The following is a 25,532-nucleotide window of genomic DNA, read 5'->3' as shown; positions in this document are numbered from 1 at the left end:
AATTTCCAGACAATCGGAACATATTGTTTCCATTCAAAGATTCATGCTGTGAACAGGCCTGCCTCTCTCTCTCTCTCTCTCTCTCTCTCTCTCTCTCTCTCTCTCTCTCTCTCTCTCTCTCTCTCTCTCTCTCTCTCTCTCTCTCTCTCTCTCTGTTCCTCTTTGTCTGTCTCTCTTTTTGTCCCTAAAATATAAGAATAAAGTTAAAAGAAAATGAAAAGGACTTACCCTGCTGTGCTTGTTCGGTGTGTAGGCCTAGAAATCCCTCTTGATAGCGCGCAGCCGTTTCCTGGAGATCTCCCCATCTTTGGAGAAGGAAAACACGTGCACTTTAGGCCCAGACCAAGATCTTATTTTTTATTTATTTATTTTCTTTTTTTTACAACAAATTGGCCTGGATCTGTCGTGTCATCGTAGGCCTTGCTTGATGAGACGCGGAAACGGCTTCAGTGGCGCGTGGGAGGAGCCTTTTCTCTCTCTCTCTCTCTCTCTCTCTCTCTCTCTCTCTCTCTCTCTCTCTCTCTCTCTCTCTCCCCCCACGGGTATATAAAAGAACCGAGCTATACAGGCAACTCCCATCAGTCCCTTTCCGACTCGCTCCGGTAAATTATCTCTATGTGTGTCTGTGTGTGTGTGTGTGTGTGTGTGTGTGTGTGTGTGTGTGTCTCTCTCTCTCTCTCTCTCTCTCTCTCTCTCTCTCTCTCTCTCTCTCTCTGGCGTAAAACTCAGATGTAGACAAGTAAATTCAAACTGCACCAAATTTTTCTTCACTAACGTTGTAGTGCGAGAATGGAATAAACTCCCACCATCAGTGGTCCAGTGTAACACGATTGACTCCTTCAAAAATAGGCTCGACCGTCACTTCCTTCAACTTATTATCAACAAGAGTAGAAATGCAACGTTTTGGAGCCTTCTGATTAATGTAAAATCACTTGGGTTTAAGGACAGACCACCAATTCTGGACCATGGGGTCTGTGTGGTCTGATTTTCTATGTAATTCTCTCTCTCTCTCTCTCTCTCTCTCTCTCTCTCTCTCTCTCTCTCTGTGTGTGTGTGTGTGTGTGTGTGTGTGTGTGTGTGTGTGTGTGTGTGTGTGGCCGTAGCAAGAAGTAGTGAGGCCCCCCAATAAAAACTTCTGTGGGGCCCCATTCAGACAACCGAGTTTTACATTTTTTTCAGTAAAAGTAAGGAGTAAAGCAATTAAAAACAACGAATGATGATGATATATATCTAAGTAGAGCTGAGCTGGGCACAGCATGGGGGCACGACTGATAAGCAGGCCTATCAGAGTACAAAAATAATGTTTCTCTTAACAAAGTATGATAATTTAAATGCAAATCGATCAAAAGTATTTTTTTCGAGCTTTGTGGTCTGCAAATTTATTAACCAAAGCATCAAAATCAAGAGATCTAGCAACATCATATTCAGTGGAGATGATTCCTAGAGCAGACAGCCTGTCATCTGACATTGTTGACCGCAAAATATTTTTTTATTATTTTCATTTTACTAAAGCTTCTCTCTGCACTTGCAACAGTACCTGGAGTTGTTAGCATAACTCTCAACACAATTCCAGTGTTTGGGGTATATTTCCTGAAGATTATTACTATTTATATATGTTAAGAAATCTTTCCAACGGTTCAGGATGATAGTTTTCTCCTTGTTTTAGCTTGCTGTCAACTATAATATTGCAATAATATATATTTCCTCGCCCGCACATGATGATTATGTTAAGAGATGATGCAAGAAACGCACCTACATACGAAAACATACGAAAAAACCGCTCTGCTCCGGGGCCTTGAGTGCATGGCTAGCGTGACGGCGCCGCGTCCAGGACGACGTGGGTTCGCGCCGCCGAGTGGCCTAAGACTACCCCCATGCTATCCAGATGACCACTTATAACCCGGACTCTAGATTTTCTCTCTAAAACTGGGTAGGCGGTGGCTGAGTGGTAGCGTGCTGGGCCCACATTCACCGCGTGATGGACGACGCGGTTTCGAATCCCCATGCTACCACCTCGGATTTTTCAGTCACCGCCGAGTGGCTCAAAACTACCCACATGCTGTCCAGAAGACCACCCATCAACCAGGACTCTAGAGGTAACCGTCCAAGTGAATCAAGAACGAGTTCCGGGGGGGCAGCATGAGCCAAGAAAAGATGGTGCCACTATAAACACTTGCCTGCGCCATGAAGGGCTGGGGCCGACTACCATCCAGGCCCCTCAAGAAAGCCTACCGGCGCTGTAGGCGTACACGTAGAAAAAATAAAAAAAAAGAGTCATTGATGAGCTCCGGTGGGCAGCATGAGCCAAGAAAGATGGCGCCACAATAAGAACTTGCCTGCGCCAAAACGTGCAGGGGTCGACCTCAGGCCCCACCAAGAAAGCCTACCGGCGAATACTTGTTGCCTTCCCATCAGGGAAGCGGCCAGTGTCGCGGCGGCTCTGTGGTGCGGTGACCGTAGAAGGGACGGTGGCACTTGTTCGTCTAACCAGCATGGAATGTCTTTTTCAGGCCTGCATATATAGTGTCTGGAGAACAGACTGACAAGCATACCTGCCTGTCCACAAAGGGGGGGTGCTAGCCCCTTAGGAAGAAAAGTGTGCCATGGGCCTTTTGCTTCTGTTAAGCCTAATGAGCTACTTTGACCTCAATACTACTGATGCAATCATTCGCAAACATTTTCTTCACAGTCCCATTTGCATATCCTTTTCATGCTTCCTTTTCCCACAAACTTCTAATGATAAAATACATTGCAGGTTGCTAATATCACATGATATCAAAACACCGAGCCCCTGACGAGCGCCCGCCCGCAGACGCAGAGCACACTGAGCTCCGGTCCTGGAACCCAGCGAGAATCTGCCATGAAGACGCTGCTGATCCTTGTGGCCGTGTTGGAAGCCACCGCCACCGTCACGGAACCAGGATGGATCTACGGTAAAGGCACAGGGGAGGGAGCCCTGAAGGGTGTGAGGTGTGACAGTGGATTAATGATTGTTATTGGATTTAAAAATGGTTTAAAAAGGATGAACGAAATTGCTCTTTGGAAAATCGGCAGCACATAAACTCTACTAGAAAAGACAGATATCTTTTTGTAAGAAAAGTGCTAAGCAAGATGATGCGATATTTAAAAAATGTTAAAAACTCTTTTACTGTTTCAGAGATATGAGTTTGATAACACGGGGAGCAAGACAGACGGTGCAAGCCCAGTCCACGGAAAAAAAGGGAGAAATTAGAAGAAAAATAAAGCATTGTTGGCAAACTGTTGCAGATAGTTAGCACCAAACTTTCCACTTACTTGAGTTTCCGTGATTTTTGTTCGATTTAAATGAACACCACAAAGAAACACGAGGACATTAAGGGTCGTATTATTAGACATTTCGCCGCCCAAGAACCCAAATTTGACAAGGCTTTCGTAGGAATTGTGGGCATTTCCAGAGGTAGTTTTATGGCCCTGGTGGTAGTTTGACCCCTCCTTTGTACGGTGAACCTGAAGAAACACTCATTAGAACTCGACTGGCCCCCTCTTTGACCTTTAGAAATTGCTGGTGTGAGAAGCCAAAGAGTCTCATCATCCCGACCTAAATATCCTAACAAATGTGTCTGTACGCCACGAGCCAAGCACATTTTAAGGTCTAAGAAGACAGACCAAGGGCTGTGTAAGAAATGTTGCTGCAGAGGAGAGGGTAGGCAGCGATGTCCCCTCCACACACACACACACACACACAAAAAAAAAAAAAAAAAAAAAAAAGTGTAATAATATTTTAAGAAAAATAAACTCCCTTAATGATTCTAGCTTTAGTATGACGTGGCTTTGCGTGTTGAGGCTGCGTCCAGCCGTCAGTGTTGTTAGCTTCTAACGCTTGTCGGATGTCAACACAGTGATTCACCGTCATGTCGATAATCTTAGTCATCATAAAACTAGTGGACGATCAATTTGTTTTTACCCACAGCGAGTGTCTGCGAGGGAGGCGATGATGAAGGTGGTGAGTGCCTACATTGGATAGCCGGTAATGTTCAAAAGGCAAAACCTAAAGGCGTGAAGGAGGCATCTACAAAGACAATAGCAGAGGAATTAACACTTACGTGGCCCTGTTCTTGACACAAAACAGTTAGCAGCAGGGAGATCTGACCCCCCTTCCCTCCACCCCCAGGCCCCGAGAGAATTGAAACCGACCGGGGCTACGGAGACCACAACGGCCCCGACACCTGGCCGGACATGCATCCGATGTGCGGCGGCTCCAAGCAGTCCCCCGTGGCGCTCGACACACGCCAAGCTCTCCTGAACACCTCTAGGGCACCCTTCGAGTTCACGGGCTACAATTCCTTGCCGCCCTTCATGGAAGTCACCAACACGGGGCACGCAGGTTGGTGCTTTCCTTTCTTTTTTCTCTCTCTTTTATTGCCGTGAAGGGAGCAGCTCGAGGGTTCAATAAAGTGCCGCTGATCAGTAATCTGCCGGGCATTACTGCGTCTGCACGGCTCTTACCGCTGCTGATTATGAAAGAGGAAAACTAAATGCCGTGATAAAGGAAGATGCAGTCGCTGTCTTCTTGAATGCACTGGCGTCCTCTGTGGCTGGCACGGTGATAAAGCTGTATTTACGCCATTATATATACATCACTTTGTCAATACCAGTGCGGGACATGAACCTTGCTGGCAAACATTATTCTACTGGTACGTTTTTGGGTTTACGCTTCATTGCATCACTAACTATACACCACAACGGAACGTGAACGACTGCTAAACATTATTCTGATTGTACGCTTTTTTACAGTGACCGCAGATACAGAGAGGGTAATTAAATACACTGGTAAGGAGTAGAGTGCGCCAGTCTTCTCTCAATGTATAATGTTCTCAGAGTGGCAATAGACGCAGTGAGAAGGCTGTACTGTAATCATTTTGTTCATTTCATGATATACCTTCTCTCAAGTTCCAGTGTTCTCTCTTGAGTGGCAATAGACGCAGTGATAAAGGCGTACTGTATCAATTTTCTTTGCTTAATTACATCAGCTTTAACTTTGCTTGATGAGACGCCCCATTTCACACTATACATGTCAATATCTCGTCTGTTTTATAGTCGAGATCAACTCTACGATCCAAGCGTCTGTGTCTGGCGGGAACCTGCCCGGCAAGTACATCTTCTCGCAGGTCCACTTCCACTTCGGCTCCGAGCACACCGTGAATGGCAACAGGTGGGTCAAAACGCGACACCTTAACAACGGACCCACGACTCTCACATCAGTCATATCTAAAGGCCAAAAAAAAAGAGGTTAAATTCGTCCCCATGAGTGTTTATTTACATTCATGGTGCAGAAACTTTGTCATACTACCACCAGGGTCATAAGACTACCATTGAAAGGCCCAAAACTCCCACAAAAGCCTTACATGTGCCTGGGCGCCGAAAGGTTCAAGAAGACGATCCTTAGTTCATTCCTCCCTCGCCAGGTTCCCGGCGGAGGTTCACTTGGTGCACTACCTGGAAAGATACGGCAACTTTAGTGAGGCACTGAAACACGACAACGGGGTGGCGGTGCTGAGCGTGATGCTGGAACTGTCCTCGGAGGACAACCCACTTCTCGATCCCATCGTTAACGCTCTCACAAAGATAACCAAGCCAGGTGATTAGTCTCTCCTATATATAATATTTTCTCTTTATTCTTAATTCTCTATCCACTTTTTTGCCTCGCACTGTCTGTCTGTCTGTCTGTCTGTCTCTGTCTCTTTAAAAATTAAGATTAGCACTGTTATTCATGCACAAAAATAATCATCTGTCGCTATTAAGAGGACACTGAAGCTCCCGCCAGACAAATTAATGTTACACAAAGTGGAAAGCCGTATTTAGAGGTACGACTGCAAGACTTCTTTGAGCCATTGTTGCAACGCTCATTCCAATACGCTTCACAGGAGAGTCTGCCTCCATCACCCCCTTCCCCCTATCGTGCATCCTGCCGAAGAACACTGACAGATTTTTCCGCTACGATGGCTCCCTCACCACCCCGGAGTGCAACGAGGTGGTGGTGTGGACGGTCTTCCTTGAAACCGTCCCCATATCGACGGCCCAGGTGCGTGTCCGTGCATGTGTGTATGCGCTCGTATACATGAATAACCTGAGGTCGGTACATATTCTCTGTAATAGGCGCACCTAAAATCACCATAGCCGAACCAGGATTCAGGATGTTTCCTAAGTCAAAGGAGGTAAAGTTATGATTGTATTTCGTAAAGAATCCTTATAACCAAAAACTAAGTAAAATTATGAGTATTCTTTTTCTTGAACACAACATTGAATAAACAACAGAACAATAATATGAAAATACGTATAGCCACCGGTGCCAGATTGTCGTACTCAGAGCATAGTATTTACCGGTTTCTGACGCCTAACTATTGCCAAGAAACATCAGGAATTAACTCTTTTAACTATAAATTAATTTCGTATTGGAGCCAAAAAGACAGTTTTGGGGCAGGAAGTCGGGAAATATAAGCGGCTGAGTACGACAATTTGGCACCGTTGGTCTGTAGCCCCAATGCCCGAGGCAGCAGCGCCAGCCATTTTGCGGGTAGCAGATACCTTAATGGCATATTTTTACTGCGCAAAGCAGGTGATGTCACATTGTGACTTCGTGAGCTTTCATATTTATCTATTTGTGTATATTTCATGGTGGCAAAACTTACATTATTAGTTTCATTTTTACTAGTGACACGAATTTGTGACTTCATCACAATAGAATTTCACTCTAATAAGTGAATCAGACACCACAGAAATATAACCAGTGTGTGTATGAATGAATACAAAGATAAACACATACTTTGATTTAACTCTAGGATGTCTCGTGGATCATTAATAAATAAAAACAAAATATCCGGATAGGCTTCAATGGCCGCCCAAAAAGGTCCCTCCGCCAAGTTTGAACCCCACATTTGGTGAAGTTAGGTGCGCCTACTACTCACTCTCGCTCAGAAAAAAAAAAAATCTCATTCAGAAAGACATTTCAGATCCTGACTTCATATAACATAAATCATAAGATAACCGCAACTCCTCTCCCTCAACATACACTAAAACCACATCCCCGCAGCTGGAGGAATTCAGGAAACTGATGGGCGCTCATGGAGAACCCTTGGCAGACAACTTCAGGCCCACCCAGGAACTCAACGGTCGCCAGGTGAGGGGGGCAAGGGAAGCAAAGTTTAATGGTGATGGGGCTGGGGAGGCGGTGTGAAAATAAGGTGCAGGGCTGTGGCGCCACTGGAATGGGCTGTCAAGGAATCGGGAAAGTTTGTTTTTTGGGGTAATTTGAATGTAATACAAAATTTCGTATTCTAATACTATTGATGACATTACTCACTTTCAACGCTTTTTCCTTGATTTAAAACTGCAATTTAGAATGTGTAGTCAAGAAAACTCGCGTCACTAATTCACCTGACTTGCTCTGTCTCTCCTCCAGGTGTACGTACATGTACCAAGAGCCATGCCAGCTGCCCGTCCCGTCACACGTATATATCCTGACATCTCGCACAAGCAGAGTACAGTCAACCCGTTGTCACTTTTACACTTTTATCAGAGCGGGAGGCAGATTTCCACTTCCTCAGCCTTTCCCTTGAAGTTCGCTCTGAACCTGTCACAGCGACCCTACCCAATCCGATCCTACCCAATCCGATCCTACCCAATCCGATCCTACCCAATCCGACCCTACCCAATCCGACCCTACCCAATCCAACCCTACTCAATCCAACCCTTCCCTTCCTATAAAAAAAAGTGGCGCCTCTTACGTAGGTAGAGAGAGAGAGAGAGAGAGAGAGAGAGAGAGAGAGAGAGAGAGAGAGAGAGAGAGAGAGAGAGAGAGAGAGAGAGAGAGAGAGAGAGAGGGGAAGCAGTCTTGTATTTTTATTGTGCCAAGACAAGTTTTAATTTGTTAAAATAAAATAAAATGATCTTATCAAAATATACGTATATACAATGCCAAATGATGTTTTTTTCAAATCACCATTCCTATAATATTGTTGGCAAGGCTTTCAGAGTAAAGGATCGAGTCCTAACGTTGGGAAGGGAGAGGATTTTTTTTTCTTACATTTTGAGGTTTCATTAACGAATTTGATAAATGATAGCTAATTCCTCCCCACTACCACACATTCCATATATATATATATATATATATATATATATATATATATATATATATATATATATATATATATATCTATATATATATATATATATATACTGACGGTTTAAAAGAAAACCTCAGCCAGTGACATATCAAGTAATGGACGGTGGACTCCTTTGAATTTGCGGCGCCCTTGTCATTAAGCCGCGAATTTTGGAAAATCAACCGCTTTGGTGCGAATCACCATTACTCCCTTATTTCTGGGGCCACATAAATGTTTTTGTTATCATTCGACGGCAAAATGAAAGGGCTATATTTTGTAATAAGTGACCTGGCTCAAAAATCGACTCGAAAGGGTAAAAAAAACGTAAACCTTTTTGAGAGCGATTTTGACGAACTCCAGACACTTTGCACCTTCATTGATAGACACCTAGCTAGGCAAAACCACTAGCTACCCGTGATCCCTCCAACACCGCGCCTAAGAGACTACTGCGGGTTCTAGAGCAAGTGCAGGCTCTCGAACTTCCTGCCCGAGCTGTTCGAACACGTGAATCCTGACTAACCGCATTTCGAATCCGCTTCACGGGTTCGTGTTGCCAGTAAGTGAACGTAAGGGCCGTATTCTTAAATCTCACGAAATCGGCAACGACAACGACAGTCCCCACGCACACTGATGTTCGGGTTGTCACAATTTGCATATTCTTAAACACTCGGCTTTGTCGGATGGGATTTGGTAACACTGGCGGCGCGAGAAAATTTAACTGGTAACAATGTCCCCTGTTGTTTGGTCCATCTCAACGTTCTGACGGTCAAAACGCCGACTGCACCTGATACCCTGCGCGCTGCGTTCTAGTCAACAATGGAGGAAACTAAGCGATATTTATCCCAAAACGAAGTTGCTCTACTTCTGGAGCTTGTGGAAACACCGAGCAGTAGTACTTGACAGAAGAACGGATCATGTAATGATAAAAAAGAAAAAGGAGGCTTGGGAAACTATAGCATCACTCTAGTACAATGCCACTGGCTTTCACCGAGGCCGCGTCCACACAGGTAATTGTGGAGATTGACTCCGCGCCCCCAAAATACGATAATATGCCTCCATATTACAGTTAAGGAACGAAATACATGTCCCTGAACCATAATATGAAGGCGCAAGTACTTAATAGTAAAGAAAAAGGGGGAAATCGGTTCTTTTAGGTGGGGAGCATATTAAAACTACTCTAACCGAACGTTACATAACCTAACCTCTAAAGGAGGGGCTTTGCCCCCCTCGAACCCCCAGCTAACCAGGGGGGCTGTGAAAATACATACATACATACTACAGACATACATATGTAAATACATACATACATATGTAAATACATACATACATACATGTGTAAATACATACATACATATGAAGTCATGTGTAATATCTTTTCCTTACAATCAACAGTTGCTGTATGTCTTGTCCTTATCTATGTGAAAAAACTATTTCCTATCATACAGAGAATGTGACAGAAGGTGAAGTGAGGTGAGGGTAGTTAGATGTGACCGGAAGATAATAACTATAGGCCAGGTACATGTGCCCACACGCGTTGATGTCCAGGTAGGAGTTACCAAATTTCCAGACAATCGGAACATGTTGTTTCCATTCAAAGATTCATGCTGTGAACAGGCCTCTCTCTCTCTCTCTCTCTCTCTCTCTCTCTCTCTCTCTCTCTCTCTCTCTCTCTCTCCCTAAAATATGTATAAGGATGAAGTTAAAAGAAAATGAGGATTTACCCTGCTGTGCTTGTTCGGTGTGCACAAGTCCATCTTGATAGCGCGCAGCCGTTCCCTGGAGAGTTTACCATCTTTGGGGAAGGGAAACGAGTGCACTTTTTGCCCGGTGTTTACCATTAAAATTTTACCGTTTACCGTTGGTGAGTTTTCAGGTCCCGCTCCACTGCTATAGTGCAGCGCTGTGCGAGGGCCGTCAACAATTATAATGTTAGCCTCAATAATACCAGGAAATAGGGTAGGCCCAGTCCAGTCTACTCCAGTAGTAGACGTTGCGTTGCCTTGTAACGGCTCAGATGTTCTAGGAAAGATTTGCACGGACCACTCAGGGAGGACAGTAAATGATTGAAATACCTCGCGGTCAGTTTCCTTGTGTCTGTCAAGATCTAAACTTTGATCTAATTAAAGACCTTGGTGTATGTTGTGCAAGAGTAGGCCTTGGTTGCGCTCATAGGAAGGAGAGCAGAAAGCGAGGGGGTAATGTCCTTATTGACCTAGGGATTGATTATCTGTTTTTTCACGACACACACACACACACACACACACACACACACACACACACACACACACACAGTATAAGAGAAAGAAAAAGAAGTAAAGAAGAAGAAGAAGCAGAACAAGTGTTAACAGCACAAAAACTGAGCTAGATCGGCGTCGCATGACCCTCCAACACCCCCCCAACAATTTATTGTATGCAACTAGAGGTCTAAAATGGAAAATGCTGAAAAGTATAGATGGCGCCACTATAAACACTTGCCTGCACCACAACGGGCTGGGGCCTACCATCAGGCCCTACTATGAAGGCCTACCGGCGCCACAGGCAAGATGTATAAAAAAAAAAAAAAAAAAAAAAAAAAAAAGCTGACTGTTTATAATGCCATGTTGTAGGGTTCATCAGAGCTAACAAATGTTATTATACAATGTCATGTTTACAATCCATGGGAAAGCCAGAAAACAACTTGGAGAACAACAACAACAACAACAACAACAGCAAGATGGACAATTTGTTGATCGGCGTCTGCGACGCCGATAAAAAGAAGAAGAAGAAGAAGAAGAAGAGAGAGAGAGAGACAGAGAGAGAGAGAGAGAGAGAGAGAGAGAGAGAGAGAGAGAGAGAGAGAGAGAGAACCATGTTTATAAAAAAATAATGATACGAATAAAATTATATATATCATAACATTATAAAATCTCCACGACCTAAGAACGTTACGTACAGAGAGAGAGAGAGAGAGAGAGAATATACACCTCCACGACCCCAAGAACATACATTTTATCGTTCAAGGTCTCTGACATTACTAAACAGTGTAAACACATTTTTTCCCGTTTCTGAGTTTTGTGGCTTCCGGGTTGCGGTACGACACCTCCAATGTTGCGCTCTGATTGGCTTTACTACACATTTTCCTAGTATACTGTATTTCCTGCCATACCGGACCTGTAGTTGCCTTTCAATTCGGAACAGCACACGTGTTAGGCATCACTAAATATATCATTGATAGCAAAAATAAACCACTATAGACTACGGATTTTAACTTGAGCCCTTTGGCGCGACTCAGTCGATGTCTTTCCCTTTAATCCCAAGCCATTTATAACACCATCCAGTCGTATTACGTATATATATATATATATATATATATATATATATATATATATATATATATATATATATATATATATATATATATATATATATATATATAAATATATATATATATATATATATATATATATATATATATATATATATATATATATATATATATATATATATATATATATATATATATATAAACTATTATGCCTATATGCCTGGGGGCTGGGGACCAGTACGGCGCAATATATAGAAACGTAAGGATATATATATAATATATATATATATATATATATATATATATATATATATATATATATATATATATATTTTTTTTTTTTTTTCATAAATGTATAACGTACATAATAACAGTGAGACAGAAAAAAAGTAAAAAATCGGTTTCGAGTCGGGATGGATTCAGAATGGAATCGGTATGTATTCGGGATGCATGCGATTTACATTCGGAATGACTGATGCGAATTCAAACAGAATACATTCCGAATCATAACCGACATTGCACAGCTGTTCCGAATGCATATCGCATGCGTCCAGAATAAATATTGAACTCTCCGAATGCACTTCGAGTGTGTTCAAAACGCGCTCCAAATAGATTCCGAATTCACCTAAAGCGCGTATCAAATACCCATGGTCGACATTCGGTTTCGATTCGGAATGGATTCGATATGTATTCAGTTTGGAATCGGTTTTTATTCGGTTTGTATTCGGAAAAAAAAGTTAAATTTCTAATTTCGGAATTCGAGGTAAGTTCGGAATGCATTCGGTTTGCATTTGGTTTGGTGTTGGACTGCATTCGGTTTGCATCCGAAAATAGGTCCCGAATGCAAACCGAATGCGGTCCGACAAAAAATTGACCTTGATAAGATGCCTGAAATGTACCCGAATCGACTCCGAATGTAATTCAAGCTGGGTTCGGAAGCAATTCGGCTATGTGTAACCGGGGCATTAGGCCTTGACGAGACGCGGGAAACGGCTCCAGTGGCGCTCCTTGCCTTGGTGTAGCAGTTGCTATTAGCGTGTTTTTCGTCCTGGTTGAATCCAAGATCTAAATAAAGTTGCTGACCCATGGCCTTGGAGACGGCCATGAGTCAGTAACGTCACTTGGGTGTGGGGGAGGAGCCTCTCTCTCTCTCTCTCTCTCTCTCTCTCTCTCTCTCTCTCTCTCTCTCACGGGTATAAAAATCTGAGCTAGCATGAAACCCCATCAGTCCCTCTCTCCCGCTCGCTACGGTAAATTATCTCTCGTGTGTAATAATAAAGATATAAAAAAAAGGAATCATTAACATTATTTTGAATGTGTGTAGTCTATTTTGTAATTTCATATTTTATGCATTAAGACTCTTACCCAGAGATTACTAGAACCTATATTATATACTGGAGTTCCTGGTAGTTTTCCAATAAATCGCTTTTTTTATAGATTTATTAGTGCAGGATATAATAGGCATAAATGTGCTTTGCAAGCAACTCCATCATTCCCTCTCCCGCTTGCTCCGGTAATATTCTCTCTCTCTCTCTCTCTCTCTCTCTCTCTCTCTCTCTCTCTCTCTCTCTCTCTCTCTCTCTCTGTGTGTGTGTGTGTGTGTGTCAGTGGTGGGCACGGTACCAAAAGTTTGGGGTTGCGTTACGCGGTACTGCGGTACCTCAGCATGCCCAGTGCGTTCCGCGGTACTCCGGTACTTTTCCTGCCCCCCCTGGTGCGTTCCGCGGTACCTGGTTTCTAAAGCAGCACTTAAAAAAAAAAAAAAAAAAAAAAGCTCTGCGACACCAATTACCAAAAACACCTATATGTAAAAAAAAGAAAAAAAAATAATAATAATAATAAAAAAATAAACGCCACAGAGATTAGGTGGAAGCTACCCAATAGGAAAGATGTCCCAGGAATAAATAACATCATAATGTTGTAGATAATAATATATACAGGTAATTATTTAATAGATTATTTCCCAGGAGCAAGATTTTCACCGAGTAGTGAAGTTGAGCCCGGAGTTATAGTTAGAACGTTACACGTTCTGAGTCCGTCTACGTTAGCACGGTACACGTTAGTTACGTGTCTCTCTCCCCCTTCTTTCTCTGTTGCCAGTTGTAGCGAGATAATCGGCCATAAACCCATAAACCTAATAACCCCATAAGGCCAATAATAAGTTCCGTTGGAGCCGCTTCATATAAACTATCAGTATGGCTCGTAAAATTGTTAACGCCTTTAGTAGGCACCATTTCACAATCCAATATAAAGAACAATGTTGATCTAGTTGAAAAATTGCATACCTCCATTGATTTTAAGCTTGTCAGCTTTGATGTGACGTCCCTTTTCACGAAAGTCCCGGATGACGACTTACCTCTATGCCCCCTTGACAACATCACCTTACCTCTGCCTAACAGCGACATTATAGAACTTATAATATTGTGCATAAAAGATTACAAATTTGAATCTAATGGGAAATATTACGCTCAAAATTTCGGCATGACAATGGGCAATCCGCTGCCACCTGTTCTGAGCAATTTATATATGGAGTTTTTTGAAACCAAATTACTTAAAAATATTTTACCAGTAAATGTTACATGGTTGGCGGGAGGGACCCTCCCGCCACTAGTCATTTAATGACTAGTGCTTTAGATTTATCTGCTGTTGTTATATGGATATCATTATCACGTGTGAGTTTCTTGATTGCTTTCGTGAAACGAGCAGGGTAATTCGGCGTAGATGGCACAGACATTGAAGCAGAGGTTATTCCTTTACAAATATTTATGACATCATCTGATAAATTATTGTTTTTTTCTAATTTGCAAAACGATTTCGCTACATCTACAAAATCTACATTTTTGCTTGAATATACAAAACTCATGCCGTATCCTAAGGCACAGCGTGTGCCGTTATCGAGCTCCTTGCTGGAAAGGTTGATAAGCAGGGTTGGAGTCCTGGGCCCACTTGCTGTTGTTGATTAATCTTGTCAGCTTCCGTTGAAGTTTTGATTGAAGGTCACTGCAGACACGTCGCAATTTGTGATGACAATAGTTTAGTATATGATGTTTCCAGTCACTTGGTATAGTCCTTGGTATAGTCTGACAAGATTAATCAACAACAAAACAACAAAATTCCCTTCCTTGATGTAGAAATCATTAAAAAATGATTCGTTAATAACTAAAGTACACACACACAATGGAATGTACTAGTGGTCAGGTAGGTTTTTTTCCGCCCTTCTTCATAAACACTTGCCTCACTCCACTTGTGGGTGCAATCAGGTTAATCCTCTCTGTGTACACACACACACACACACACACACACACACACACATTAATGCAATGTACTAGTAGTTGTTGTCAGGTACTTTTTTTTTCTATCAAGAACACGTCACCCCAGTCTCTCTCTCTCTCTCTCTCTCTCTCTCTCTCTCTCTCTCTCTCTCTCTCTCTCTCTCTCTCTCTCTCTCTCTCTCTCTCTCATAACATTTACCTTATTTTTAATTCCAGCATTATTTTTATACTCAAGTCAGTCCTAACTCACTGCCCTATTCTGGCAATACTTTAAGGCCTTCCTTTGTAAACTAGACAGTGATACATACAGGAGCCATAAATAGGATATGGAGGAACAATTTAAAGTAACCTAACCAAACTAAGGCCGGTTCCCACTATTCCGCTTTCACGATTCAGTCGACATAAATGAGGTCAAAATGACGTACCAAAACAGCGGCCGCGCGGCAGGGACGAGATACATTCCATCGGTCAATTGCACGCCATTTGTTGACAAACATGGACCGCACTGACCACAACGACCTCTTGTATATATTATTTTGTATCTAAGTGCTTCCATTTCATATCTTCATATGTAGAATATTCAACATCACTGGACTGGCACCACCGCCACTACCCCAGACCCGAAAGTTAACTGAGTTCATCTCTGGACGGGGCTCCGCGCGGGGCTCGGGTTCCGTTGATGACGTCATTGATGATCGACGGAAACGTGAAAACGGAATAGTGGGAAATCCGGCCTAACATGAAGTGAGCAAGCAGAGATAACACACCTGATGGCGCGGCTGGCTTGTGACTGGCTGGCACGTTTGGATTCGCTGGCATTAGTATACACAGTCTAATTTGAATATCTTCATTATGTTTCCTTTTCCACAAACTTCTAATCATAAAACACATTGCAGGTGACTACAGTCACGTAATATCTGGACACCGAGCCCTTGACGAACGCCCGCCCGCAGACGCAGAGCACACCGAGCCGCTGTCCTTGCAGCCATGGAGCACCTTCCTGCCATGAGGACGCTGCTGATCCTTGTTGCCGTGTTGGCAGCCACCGCCACCCCCACCGAGTCACGACATACTCACGGTAAAGGCACAGGGGAGGGAGCCCTGAAGACTGTGAGGTGTGACTATAGATGAATGATTTATTAGTGGATTTAAAAATGCTTTAAAAATGATGAACGAATTTTGCTCGTTGGAAAATCAGCAGCATACGGTTAACCTCCACCCATATCTTTCGGACTATTTACTGTGTTAAACCTTGTCATGCGCGGCAACCATTAAACTCTGCAAGAAAGGCCGGAAATTTCTTGCAAGAAAAGTACTAAGCAGGATGATGTAATATTTAAAAACTATTAAAAACTATTTTAGTCTTTCAGAGATATGAGTTTGATAACACGGGGAGCAAGACAGACGGTGCAAGCCCAGTCCACGGAAAAAAAAAGGGAGAAATTAGGGGAAAGATAAAGCATTTTTGGCAAACTGCTGCAGATAGTTAGCACCGAACTTTCCACTTACTCGAGTTTCCGTGATTTTTGTTTGATTTAAATGAACGCCACGAAAGACACAAGGACATTACATTACATAACAAATGTGTCTGGACGCCACGAACCAGGGACATTATGAGGTCGAAGAAGACAGACCAATTGCTGTGTAAGAAATGTTGCTGTTGTGGAGAGGGCAGGCGGCGATGCCCCCACCCCCCAAAAAATGAGAGGTAAAAATCAGTCTTTTTTAAGAAAGAAAAACCCACTTATTGATTCTAGCTTTAGTATGACGTGGCTTTGTATGTTAAGGCTGCGTCCAGACGTCAGTGCTATTCGGTGCTATCGCTTGTCGGATATCACACAATGATTCACCGTCATGTCGATAATCTTAGTCATCATAAAACTTGTGGACGATCAATTTGTTTTACCCACAGCGAGTGTCTGCGAGGGAGGTAATGCAGGATATGGTGAGTGCCTACGCTTGATAGCCGGTAATAATCGAAAACCAAAACCAAAAGGCGTGAAGGAGGCATCTATACAGACCATAGCCGAGGAATTAACACTTACGTGGCCCTGTTTTTGACACTTAAGCAGATAGCAGCTGGGAGAGGGGGCCTAGACGCCTCCCTAGCTGACACCCTTCCCTCCACCCCCAGACCACGAGGGAAGTGACAACGACTTGGAGTATTGGGACAACAACCCCGACACCAAGCCGGACACCGACACAGAAGAATACGGTAAATCCCAATCCATGGCTTTCGTAGGATGCATTTACTGTGTTAAACCTTGTCATGCGCGGCAACCATTAAACTCTACTAGAATAACTAGAAATTTCTTAGCAAGAAAAGTGATAAGCAAGATGATGCAATACTTTGAAAATATTAAACTCTAAATTGTTTCAGAGATATGAGTTTGATAACATGGGAAGCAAGACAGACGGTGCAAGCCCAATCCACGGAAAAAAGGAGAGAAATTAGGAGAAAGAAAAAGCATTTTGGCAAACTGCTGCAGATAGTTAGCACCAAACTTTCCACTTACTCGAGTTTCCGTGATTTTTGTTTGATTTAAATGAACGCCACAAAAGACACAAAAATATTAAATTACATAACAAATGTGTCTGGACGCCACGAGCCAGGCACATTTTAAGGTCGAAGAAGAAGAAATGTTGCTGCAATGGAGAGGGCAAGCGGCAATGCCCCCTATACACGAAAAATAGAGGTGAAATTTTATTTTAAGAAAATTAAACTCACATAATGATTCTAGCTTTACTATGCCGTGTCTTTGTGTGTTGAGGCTTGTCGGATATCAACACAGTGATTCATCGTAATGTCGATAATCTTTGTCATTACAAATCTTGTAAACGATCAATTTGCTTTTACCCACAGCGCGTGTCTGCGAGGAAGGCGATGCTGATTGTGATGAGTGCCAACACTGGATGGAAGGTAATATTCAAAAGGGTAAATCCAAAAGGCGTGAAGGAGGCATCTGCACAGACCCTAGACGAGGAATTAACACTTACGTGGAAAGGGGGCATGAAGATAATCCAGACGCCTCCCTGACCTGAACACCTTCCCTCCACCCATTTCTGACCTGACCACCTTCCCTCCACCATTCCCTGGCCTGACCACCTTCCCCCCACCCATCCCTGGCCTGACCACCTTCCCCCCACTCATCCCTGACCTGACCACCTTCCCGCCACCCATCCCTGACCTGACCACCTTCCCCACATCCATCCCTGGCCTGACCACCTTCCCCCCACCCATCCCTGACCTGACCACCTTCCCCCCACCCATCCCTGACCTGACCACCTTCCCCCCACCCATCCCTGACCTGACCACCTTCCCCCCACCCATCCCTGGCCTGACCACCTTCCCCCCACCCATCCCTGACCTGACCACCTTCCCCCCACCCATCCCTGGCCTGACCACCTTCCCCCCACCCATCCCTGACCTGACCACCTTCCGCCCACCCATCCCTGACTTGACCACCTTCCCCCCACCTATCCCTGACCTGACCACCTTCCCTCCACCCATCCCTGGCCTGACCACCTTCCCTCCACCCATCCCTGGCCTGACCACCTTCCCCCCACCCATCCCTGACCTGACCACCTTCCCCCCACCCATCCCTGACCTGACCACCTTCCCTCCACCCATCCCTGACCTGACCACCTTCCCCCCACCCATCCCTGTCCTGACCTCCTCCTCCCCACCCATCCCTGACCTGACCACCTTCCCTCCACCCATCCCTGACCTGACCACCTTCCCCCCACCCATCCCTGACCTGACCACCTTCCCCCCACCCATCCCTGACCTGACCACCTTCCCCCACCCATCCCTGACCTGACCACCTTCCCCACCCATCCCTGACCTGACCACCTTCCCCCACCCATCCCTGACCTGACCACCTTCCCACCACCCATCCCTGGCCTGACCACCTTCCCCCCACCTATCCCTGACCTGACCACCTTCCCCCCACCTATCCCTGTCCTGACCACCTTCCCTCCACCCATTCCTGACCTGACCACCTTCCCCCCACCTATCCCTGACCTGACCACCTTCCCCCCACCCATCCCTGGCCTGACCACCTTCCCTCCACCCATTCCTGACCTGACCACCTTCCCCCCACCCATTCCTGACCTAACCACCTTCCCCCCACCCCTGCCTGACCTGACCACCTTCCCGCCACCCATTCCTGACCTAACCACCTTCCCTCCACCCATTCCTGACCTGACCACCTTCCCTCCACCCATTCCTGACCTGACCACCTTCCCCCCACCCATCCCTGACCTGACCACCTTCCCTCCACCCATTCCTGACCTGACCACCTTCCCACCACCCATCCCTGGCCTGACCACCTTCCCCCCACCCATCCCTGACCTGACCACCTTCCCTCCACCCATTCCTGACCTAACCACCTTCCCTCCACCCATTCCTGACCTGACCACCTTCCCTCCACCCATTCCTGACCTGACCACCTTACCCCCACCCATTCCTGACCTGACCACCTTCCCTCCACCCATTCCTGACCTGACCACCTTCCCTCCACCCATTCCTGACCTGACCACCTTCCCTCCACCCATTCCTGACCTGACCACCTTCCCTCCACCCATTCCTGACCTGACCACCTTCCCCCCACCCATTCCTGACCTGACCACCTTCCCTCCACCCATTCCTGACCTGACCACCTTCCCTCCACCCATTCCTGACCTGACCACCTTCCCCCCACCCATCCCTGACCTGACCACCTTCCCCCCACCCATCCCTGGCCTGACCACCTTCCCTCCACCCATTCCTGACCTGACCACCTTCCCCCCACCCATCCCTGACCTGACCACCTTCCCCCCACCCATTCCTGACCTGACCACCTTCCCTCCACCCATTCCTGACCAAACCACCTTCCCCCCAACCCACCCTGACCAGACCACCGTCCCCACCCATTCCTGACCTGACCACCTTCCCCCCACCCATCCCTGACCTGACCACCTTCCCCCCACCCATCCCTGACCTGACCACCTTCCCTCCACCCATTCCTGACCTAACCACCTTCCCCCCACCCATCCCTGACCTGACCACCTTCCCTCCACCCATTCCTGACCTGACCACCTTCCCTCCACCCATCCCTGACCTGACCACCTTCCCCCCACCCATTCCTGACCTGACCACCTTCCCTCCACCCATCCCTGACCTGACCACCTCCCCTCCACCCATTTCTGACCTTCATCTTCCACCTTTGATTAGATAGTTAGTGTAGCTTGTTACAAACAACCTCGTAAGGACCAGCAGGTCTGCTGTTGTTTGTTCTTCCTTTGTGTTCCCCCACTCATCCCTGACCTGACCACCTTCCCTCCACCCATCCCTGACCTGATCACCTTTCCCTCCACCCATTTCTGACCTGACCACCTTCCCTCCACCCATCCCTGACCTGACCACCTTCCCTCCACCCATCCCTGACCTGACCACCTACCCCCCACCCATCCCTGACCTGACCACCTTCCCTCCACCCATCCCTGACCTGACCACCTTCCCTCCACCCATCCCTGACCTGACCACCTACCCCCCACCCATCCCTGACCTGACCACCTTTCCTCCACCAATCCCTGACCTGACCACCTTTCCCTCCACCCATCCCTGACATGACACCCCTTCCCCCCACCCATCCCTGACCTGACCCTCCTTCCCCCCACCCATCCCTGATCTGAACCCCCTTCCCTCCACCCCAGGCTACGAGAGAAATGAACACGACTGGGGCTACGGGGACACCAACGGACCCAAATTCTGGCCGGCCACCCACCCGGAGTGCGGCTGTTCCAAGCAGTCCCCCGTGGCGCTCGACACATACCAAGCTCTCCTGAACACCTGCTGGTCACCCTTCGAGTTCACGGGCTACGATTTCTGGCCGTCCTGCATGAAAGTAATAAACACGGGGCACGCAGGTTGGTGCTTTTTTTTTTTTTTTTTTTTTTTGCCGTAAAGGGAGCAGCTCAAGGATACAATAACATGCCGCTAATCAGTAATCTGCCGGGCATTACTGTGTCTGCACGGCTCTCACAGCGGCTGATTTTGAAAGAGGAAAACTAAATGCCGTGATAAGGAAGATGCAGAAGCTGTCTTCTTGAATTCTGTGGCGTCCTCTGTGGCTGGCACGGTGATAAAGCTGTATTTACGCCATTATATACATCACTTTGTCTATACCAGTGCGGGACATGAACCTTGCTGGCAAACATTATTCTACTGGTACGTTTTTGGGTTTACGCTTCATTGCATCATTAATTATACACCACAACGGAACGTGAACGACTGCTAAACATTATTCTGATTGTACGCTTTTTTTTACAATGACCGCAGATACAGAGAGGGTAATTAAATACACTGGTAAGGAATAGAGTGCGCCAGTCTTCTCTCAATTTATAAAGTTCCCCGAGTGGCAATAGATGCAGTGAGAAGGCTGTACAGTAATCATTTTGTTCATTTCATGATATGCCTTCTCTCAAGTTATAGTGTTCTCTCTTGAGTGGCAATAGACGCAGTGATAAAGGCGTACTGTATCAATTTTCTTTGCTTAATTACATCAGCTTTATCTTGGCTTGATGAGACGCCGCATTTTACACTCTACATGTTAACATCTCGTCTGTTTTATAGTCGAGTTGAGAGCAAAGATCGACGCGTCTGTGTCTGGCGGGAACCTGCCCTGCAACTACACCTTCTCGCGGTTCCACTTCCACTTTGGCGCCGAGGACGACCGCGGCTCCGAGCACACCGTGAATGGCGACAGGTGGGTCAAAACGCGACACCTAAACAACGGACCCACGACTCTCACATTAGTCATATTTAAAGGCCCCCCCCAAAAAAGAGGTTAAATTCGTCCCCATGAGTGTTTATTTACATTCATGGTGCAGAAACTTTGTCAAACTACCACCAGGGTCATAAGACTACCATTGCAAAGGCCCAAAACTCCCACAAAAGCCTTACATGTGCCTGGGCGTCGAAAGGTTCAAGAAGACGACCCTTAGTTCATTCCTCCCTCGCCAGGTTCCCGGCGGAGGTTCACTTGGTGCACTACCTGGAAAGCACCGGCAGCTTTGATAAGGCACTGACACACGACAACGGGGTGGCGGTGCTGAGCATGATGCTGGAACTGTCCTCGGAGGACAACCCACTTCTCGAGCCCATCGTTGACGCCCTCACAAAAATAACCAAGCCTGGTGATTAGTCTCTCCTTTTATATATAATATTTTATCTTTATTTTTTATTTTCTATCCACTTTTCTGTCTCCCACTGCCTCTGTCTATCTGTCCGTCTCTGTTTCTTTTAAGTATTAATTAAGATTAGCACTGTTATTCATGCACAAAAATAATCACATGTCGCTATTTAGAGGAAACTGAAGTTCCCGCCAGACAAGTTAATGTTACACAAAGTGGAAAGCCGTATTTAGAAGTACGACTGCAAGACTTCTTTGAGCCATTGTTGCAACGCTCATACCAATACGCTTCACAGGAGAGTCTGTCTCCATCACCCCCTTCCCCATATCGTACATCCTGCCGAACAACCGTGATAGCTTCTTCCGCTACAAGGGCTCCCTCACCACCCCGGAATGCAAGGAGGTGGTGGTGTGGACGGTCTTCAGGGAAACCATCCCCATATCGACGGCCCAGGTGCGTGTCCGTGCATGAGTGTATGCGCTCGTATACATGAATAACCTGAGGTCGGTACATATTCTCTGGAATTACTCACTCTCGTTCAGAAGAAAAAAATCTCATTCAGAAAGGCATTCAAAATCCTAACTTCATATAACCTAAATCATAAGATAACCGCAACCCCATCCTTCAACATACACTAAAACCACATCCCCGCAGCTGGAGGAATTCAGGAAACTGAAGGGCGCTGATGGCGAACCCTTGGAAGACAACTACAGGCCCACCCAGGAACTCAACGGTCGCCAGGTGAGGAGGGCAAGGGAAGCAAAGTGGAAGTGGTGATGGGGCTGGGAGGCGTTGTGAAAAAAGGTGCAGGGGCTGTGGCGCCACTGGAATGGGCTGTTAAGGAATCGAGAAGATTTTTTCTTGGGTTAATTTGAATGTAATGCAAAATTTCGTATTCTAGTACCTATTACTGATGACATTACTCACGTTCAACGCTTTTTCTTTGATTTAAATCTGCAATTTAGAATGTGTAGTCAAGTAAAGTCGCGTCACTAATTCACTTGCTCTGTCTCTCCTCCAGGTGTACATGTCCTAGATGTACCAAGTGCCATGCCAGCTGCCCTTACCCTCACGCCTGAAGATCCTGACATCTCCCACACGTGAAGTACAAACACAGGAAAGAAGGACACTAGTCATGGCGATGGTGAGGGGGATAAACACTGCCGCGCACCCCACCATGACCGGAGTGTTGACAAGCCAAGCCTTCTTGATTGATCTCTTAAACCTTGCAAAGGGGTGCCATTTTTGGTTTTAATATGGACTACAGGAGGCGGTCTCATATTTTATTGTGCCAAGACTAGTTTTAATGTTAAAATAAAATTGATTTTATCAGTATATACGGTGCCATTTATTTTTTTTAAATCACCATTCCTATAATATTGTTGGCAAGGCCTTCACAGTAAAGGATCGAGGCCTAACGCTGAAGAATTGATACATAAACTTCGTGAAAATGTCTTTATCTAAGAAACAAAGACAGGAATTCAGTTAAAGGAACAACGAAAGAATTTTTTTTTTTCATCAAAGGACGGGTGGAGAGGTGTCTTGATACAGTCTTCTTGAAAGAGGTCAAGTCATAGGCAGGAGGAAATACAGACGAAGGAAGATTGTTCCAGAGTTTATCAGCGAAGGGGATGAAAGAATGGAGATGCTGGTTGACTCTTGCAAAGGGGGTTTGGACAGTATAGGCAGGGTAAAATAAAGCATACAGGGTATTCTTACCAGAAACGAAAACGTGACGTCACGCATATAAAGAAGAGGTGGATGCTATATATTATATAAGACGTTAGTTAGAGGAACTACAAGTATATAAATGTCCCCAGATTTAATTTATAAATGCCAATACTTTTATTTATTATACTCTTTAACTAATTTGGGATAAAGGATATTGACACGATTAGTTGACTTTATTTTACCTGTATATAGGATGAGCATGAGTAGAAAGTTCAAAGAGCAGTCAGCATGAAAATATCGATAGAAAGAAAGAAAACACATGGGCGGAATTTTAGAGGTAGAAGGCTGACGTGAGATGCAAACTCCATAAGAGGGCGGACAAGGCCCCTCCTCGAGGAAGCTGATTTAGTAGGAGAGGAGATGTGAAGTTTCCAGTTGAGATTTTGAGCTAAGGATAGACCGAGGATATTTAGTGTTGAAGAAGGTGACAGGTGGGTGTTGTCGAAGAATAGGGGATGTCGATACGGTAGCTGCATGGAGGAGGGGGTCACTTGCCCCCTATGAGAATGCGGTGCCTTCCAGATGCCCTCCCCCCCCCCTTACCTGTTAATGTCCCACCATTGATCTGATATTAAGGTATGCCCTAGGGCCTAGTAACCTTCTGTAGCATCAGGATACTCCCGGGTTCCACTTGGATACTGCTGCCCCCCCCCCCCCCCCGATCCTCCTTCATTGATAGACACCTAGCTAGGCCATTGTCATGGACACACATAATCCACTCACAATTTTAATAGGCTAATAGTTAATAAAGCATATTTAAAACTGTCTTTTTCTCTACCAAATGTTTGAAATGGCGTATGTTTTCCTGCCGTAAAATCATTGCCTATCGCGCTGTAGTCTGGTCTGGGTGCAGCACTAACACAACAGGAACCTCGTGAACTCATGATAGGCCTCACCTGGCAGGGTCACCCGGAGGAAGCTCAAGAAATGGCCATCGCCGCTGGCCGGTGCCCCCCAGCAGGCCTGTGTTGACCACTGTGACGTCACTGATGACTGCTACTGATAAGACAGCTGAGCAGCGTCTTGCGGGGGAGCAAGAACGATCGGGGACGTCTTGGAGGAATGGCACGTGTTCATAACAGATTATGGTGGCTGAAGGGCTTGGCGTATTCTCAACGTGAACGTAATAACATTGCGTAACATTGTTCGTCTTTGCAAGTACCTACGTACACTACGAATTAGCTGGTCTTAATCACCAACAGAATCTCATAACATGTCCTCTTACCTCCTGGAAGCTGCTGCCGGTGTCACCACTCCCTTGTCGCCACAACACTGGGGAAGGATAACGCGGCCAAAATCACGTACAGTCCACTATATAAGATACGTATTATAGTCTCCTTGGTCCGCCCTGTGCGTCGTGTCGTGCTGATGGGGAGTCACGCCATACCTTTGTAGAGGATCTTTTATTTCTGTTTTCGACCGGTGGCTATTTACTGCTGTCTTTATGGGACTTTTCATCAGTAAAATAGTACAGTTAGCCTTTCTAAGCATATAACTCGTTTATATGTTTTTCTTGTTTCATGTCATATAGTGTTTTCATGCAGTTTTATCGTTGTTATTCTGTTTTTTTTCGACTACGGTGTCTTTTATCCACTAGTTGATAGTTGGGGGATAGGGCGATTTTTTTATTATTTTTGTAAATGCTGGGCAGTGTAGTAAAACTGTCTGTGGTGTTCTTCTTCTTCTTCAATCACTCTTCATTTGACTGCACACTTATACCCTTCACCCTGAACTGATATGTTTTTTTTCTGCTCTTCCCCTGATCGACTTTTCTATGCCCTTCTGTTAGTTTCCACTATTACACTTTTCTCCCTTGTTGTTTACCTGCAACAATATACCCCTCCCTTGTTGTGCATTCCTTCCTACCATTGTATCTTTTTAGTTTCATGGTGCTACACATGTATTATA

The 25,532-nt window shown here is 45.4% G+C and overlaps 2 protein-coding genes and 1 long non-coding RNA gene across 5 annotated transcripts; 2 read left to right on the top strand and 1 right to left on the bottom strand.

Moving 5' to 3' along the window:
- Positions 1-559: 559 nt before the first annotated feature.
- On the top strand, positions 560-7,879 carry LOC127010344 (carbonic anhydrase 2-like). The gene is made up of 8 exons (XM_050884280.1): positions 560-602; positions 2,756-2,933; positions 4,151-4,363; positions 5,077-5,191; positions 5,445-5,617; positions 5,904-6,061; positions 7,070-7,156; positions 7,439-7,879. Exons 2-8 carry the CDS (start codon positions 2,861-2,863, stop codon positions 7,769-7,771), a joined length of 1,152 nt encoding a protein of 383 aa, XP_050740237.1. The 5' UTR covers positions 560-602; positions 2,756-2,860; the 3' UTR covers positions 7,772-7,879.
- On the bottom strand, positions 5,104-25,492 carry LOC127010347 (uncharacterized). The gene is made up of 3 exons (XR_007763109.1): positions 24,521-25,492; positions 5,385-5,475; positions 5,104-5,247 (listed from the first exon to the last, which is right to left on the bottom strand). It is a non-coding gene; the product is annotated as an uncharacterized LOC127010347 (long non-coding RNA).
- LOC127010345 (carbonic anhydrase 2-like) lies at positions 12,298-23,230 on the top strand. 3 transcript variants are annotated; one of them, XM_050884281.1, is made up of 10 exons: positions 12,561-12,695; positions 15,614-15,795; positions 16,852-16,932; positions 17,581-17,637; positions 20,415-20,627; positions 21,334-21,466; positions 21,724-21,896; positions 22,189-22,346; positions 22,548-22,634; positions 22,915-23,230. In XM_050884281.1, exons 2-10 carry the CDS (start codon positions 15,705-15,707, stop codon positions 22,927-22,929), a joined length of 1,008 nt encoding a protein of 335 aa, XP_050740238.1. In that variant the 5' UTR covers positions 12,561-12,695; positions 15,614-15,704; the 3' UTR covers positions 22,930-23,230. The 3 variants fall into 3 exon arrangements, with proteins under 3 accessions (XP_050740240.1, XP_050740238.1, XP_050740239.1); XM_050884283.1 differs by lacking the exon at positions 16,852-16,932 and having other exon boundaries at positions 12,298-12,695; XM_050884282.1 differs by lacking the exon at positions 12,561-12,695 and having other exon boundaries at positions 15,046-15,795.
- Positions 25,493-25,532: the final 40 nt, after the last annotated feature.

Source organism: Eriocheir sinensis, chromosome 43 (genome assembly GCF_024679095.1).
Source record: "Eriocheir sinensis breed Jianghai 21 chromosome 43, ASM2467909v1, whole genome shotgun sequence".
NCBI lineage: Eukaryota > Metazoa > Arthropoda > Malacostraca > Decapoda > Varunidae > Eriocheir > Eriocheir sinensis.
Note: the sequence above shows the minus strand (reverse complement) of the source record. Positions and strands in the feature narration are given on the sequence as shown.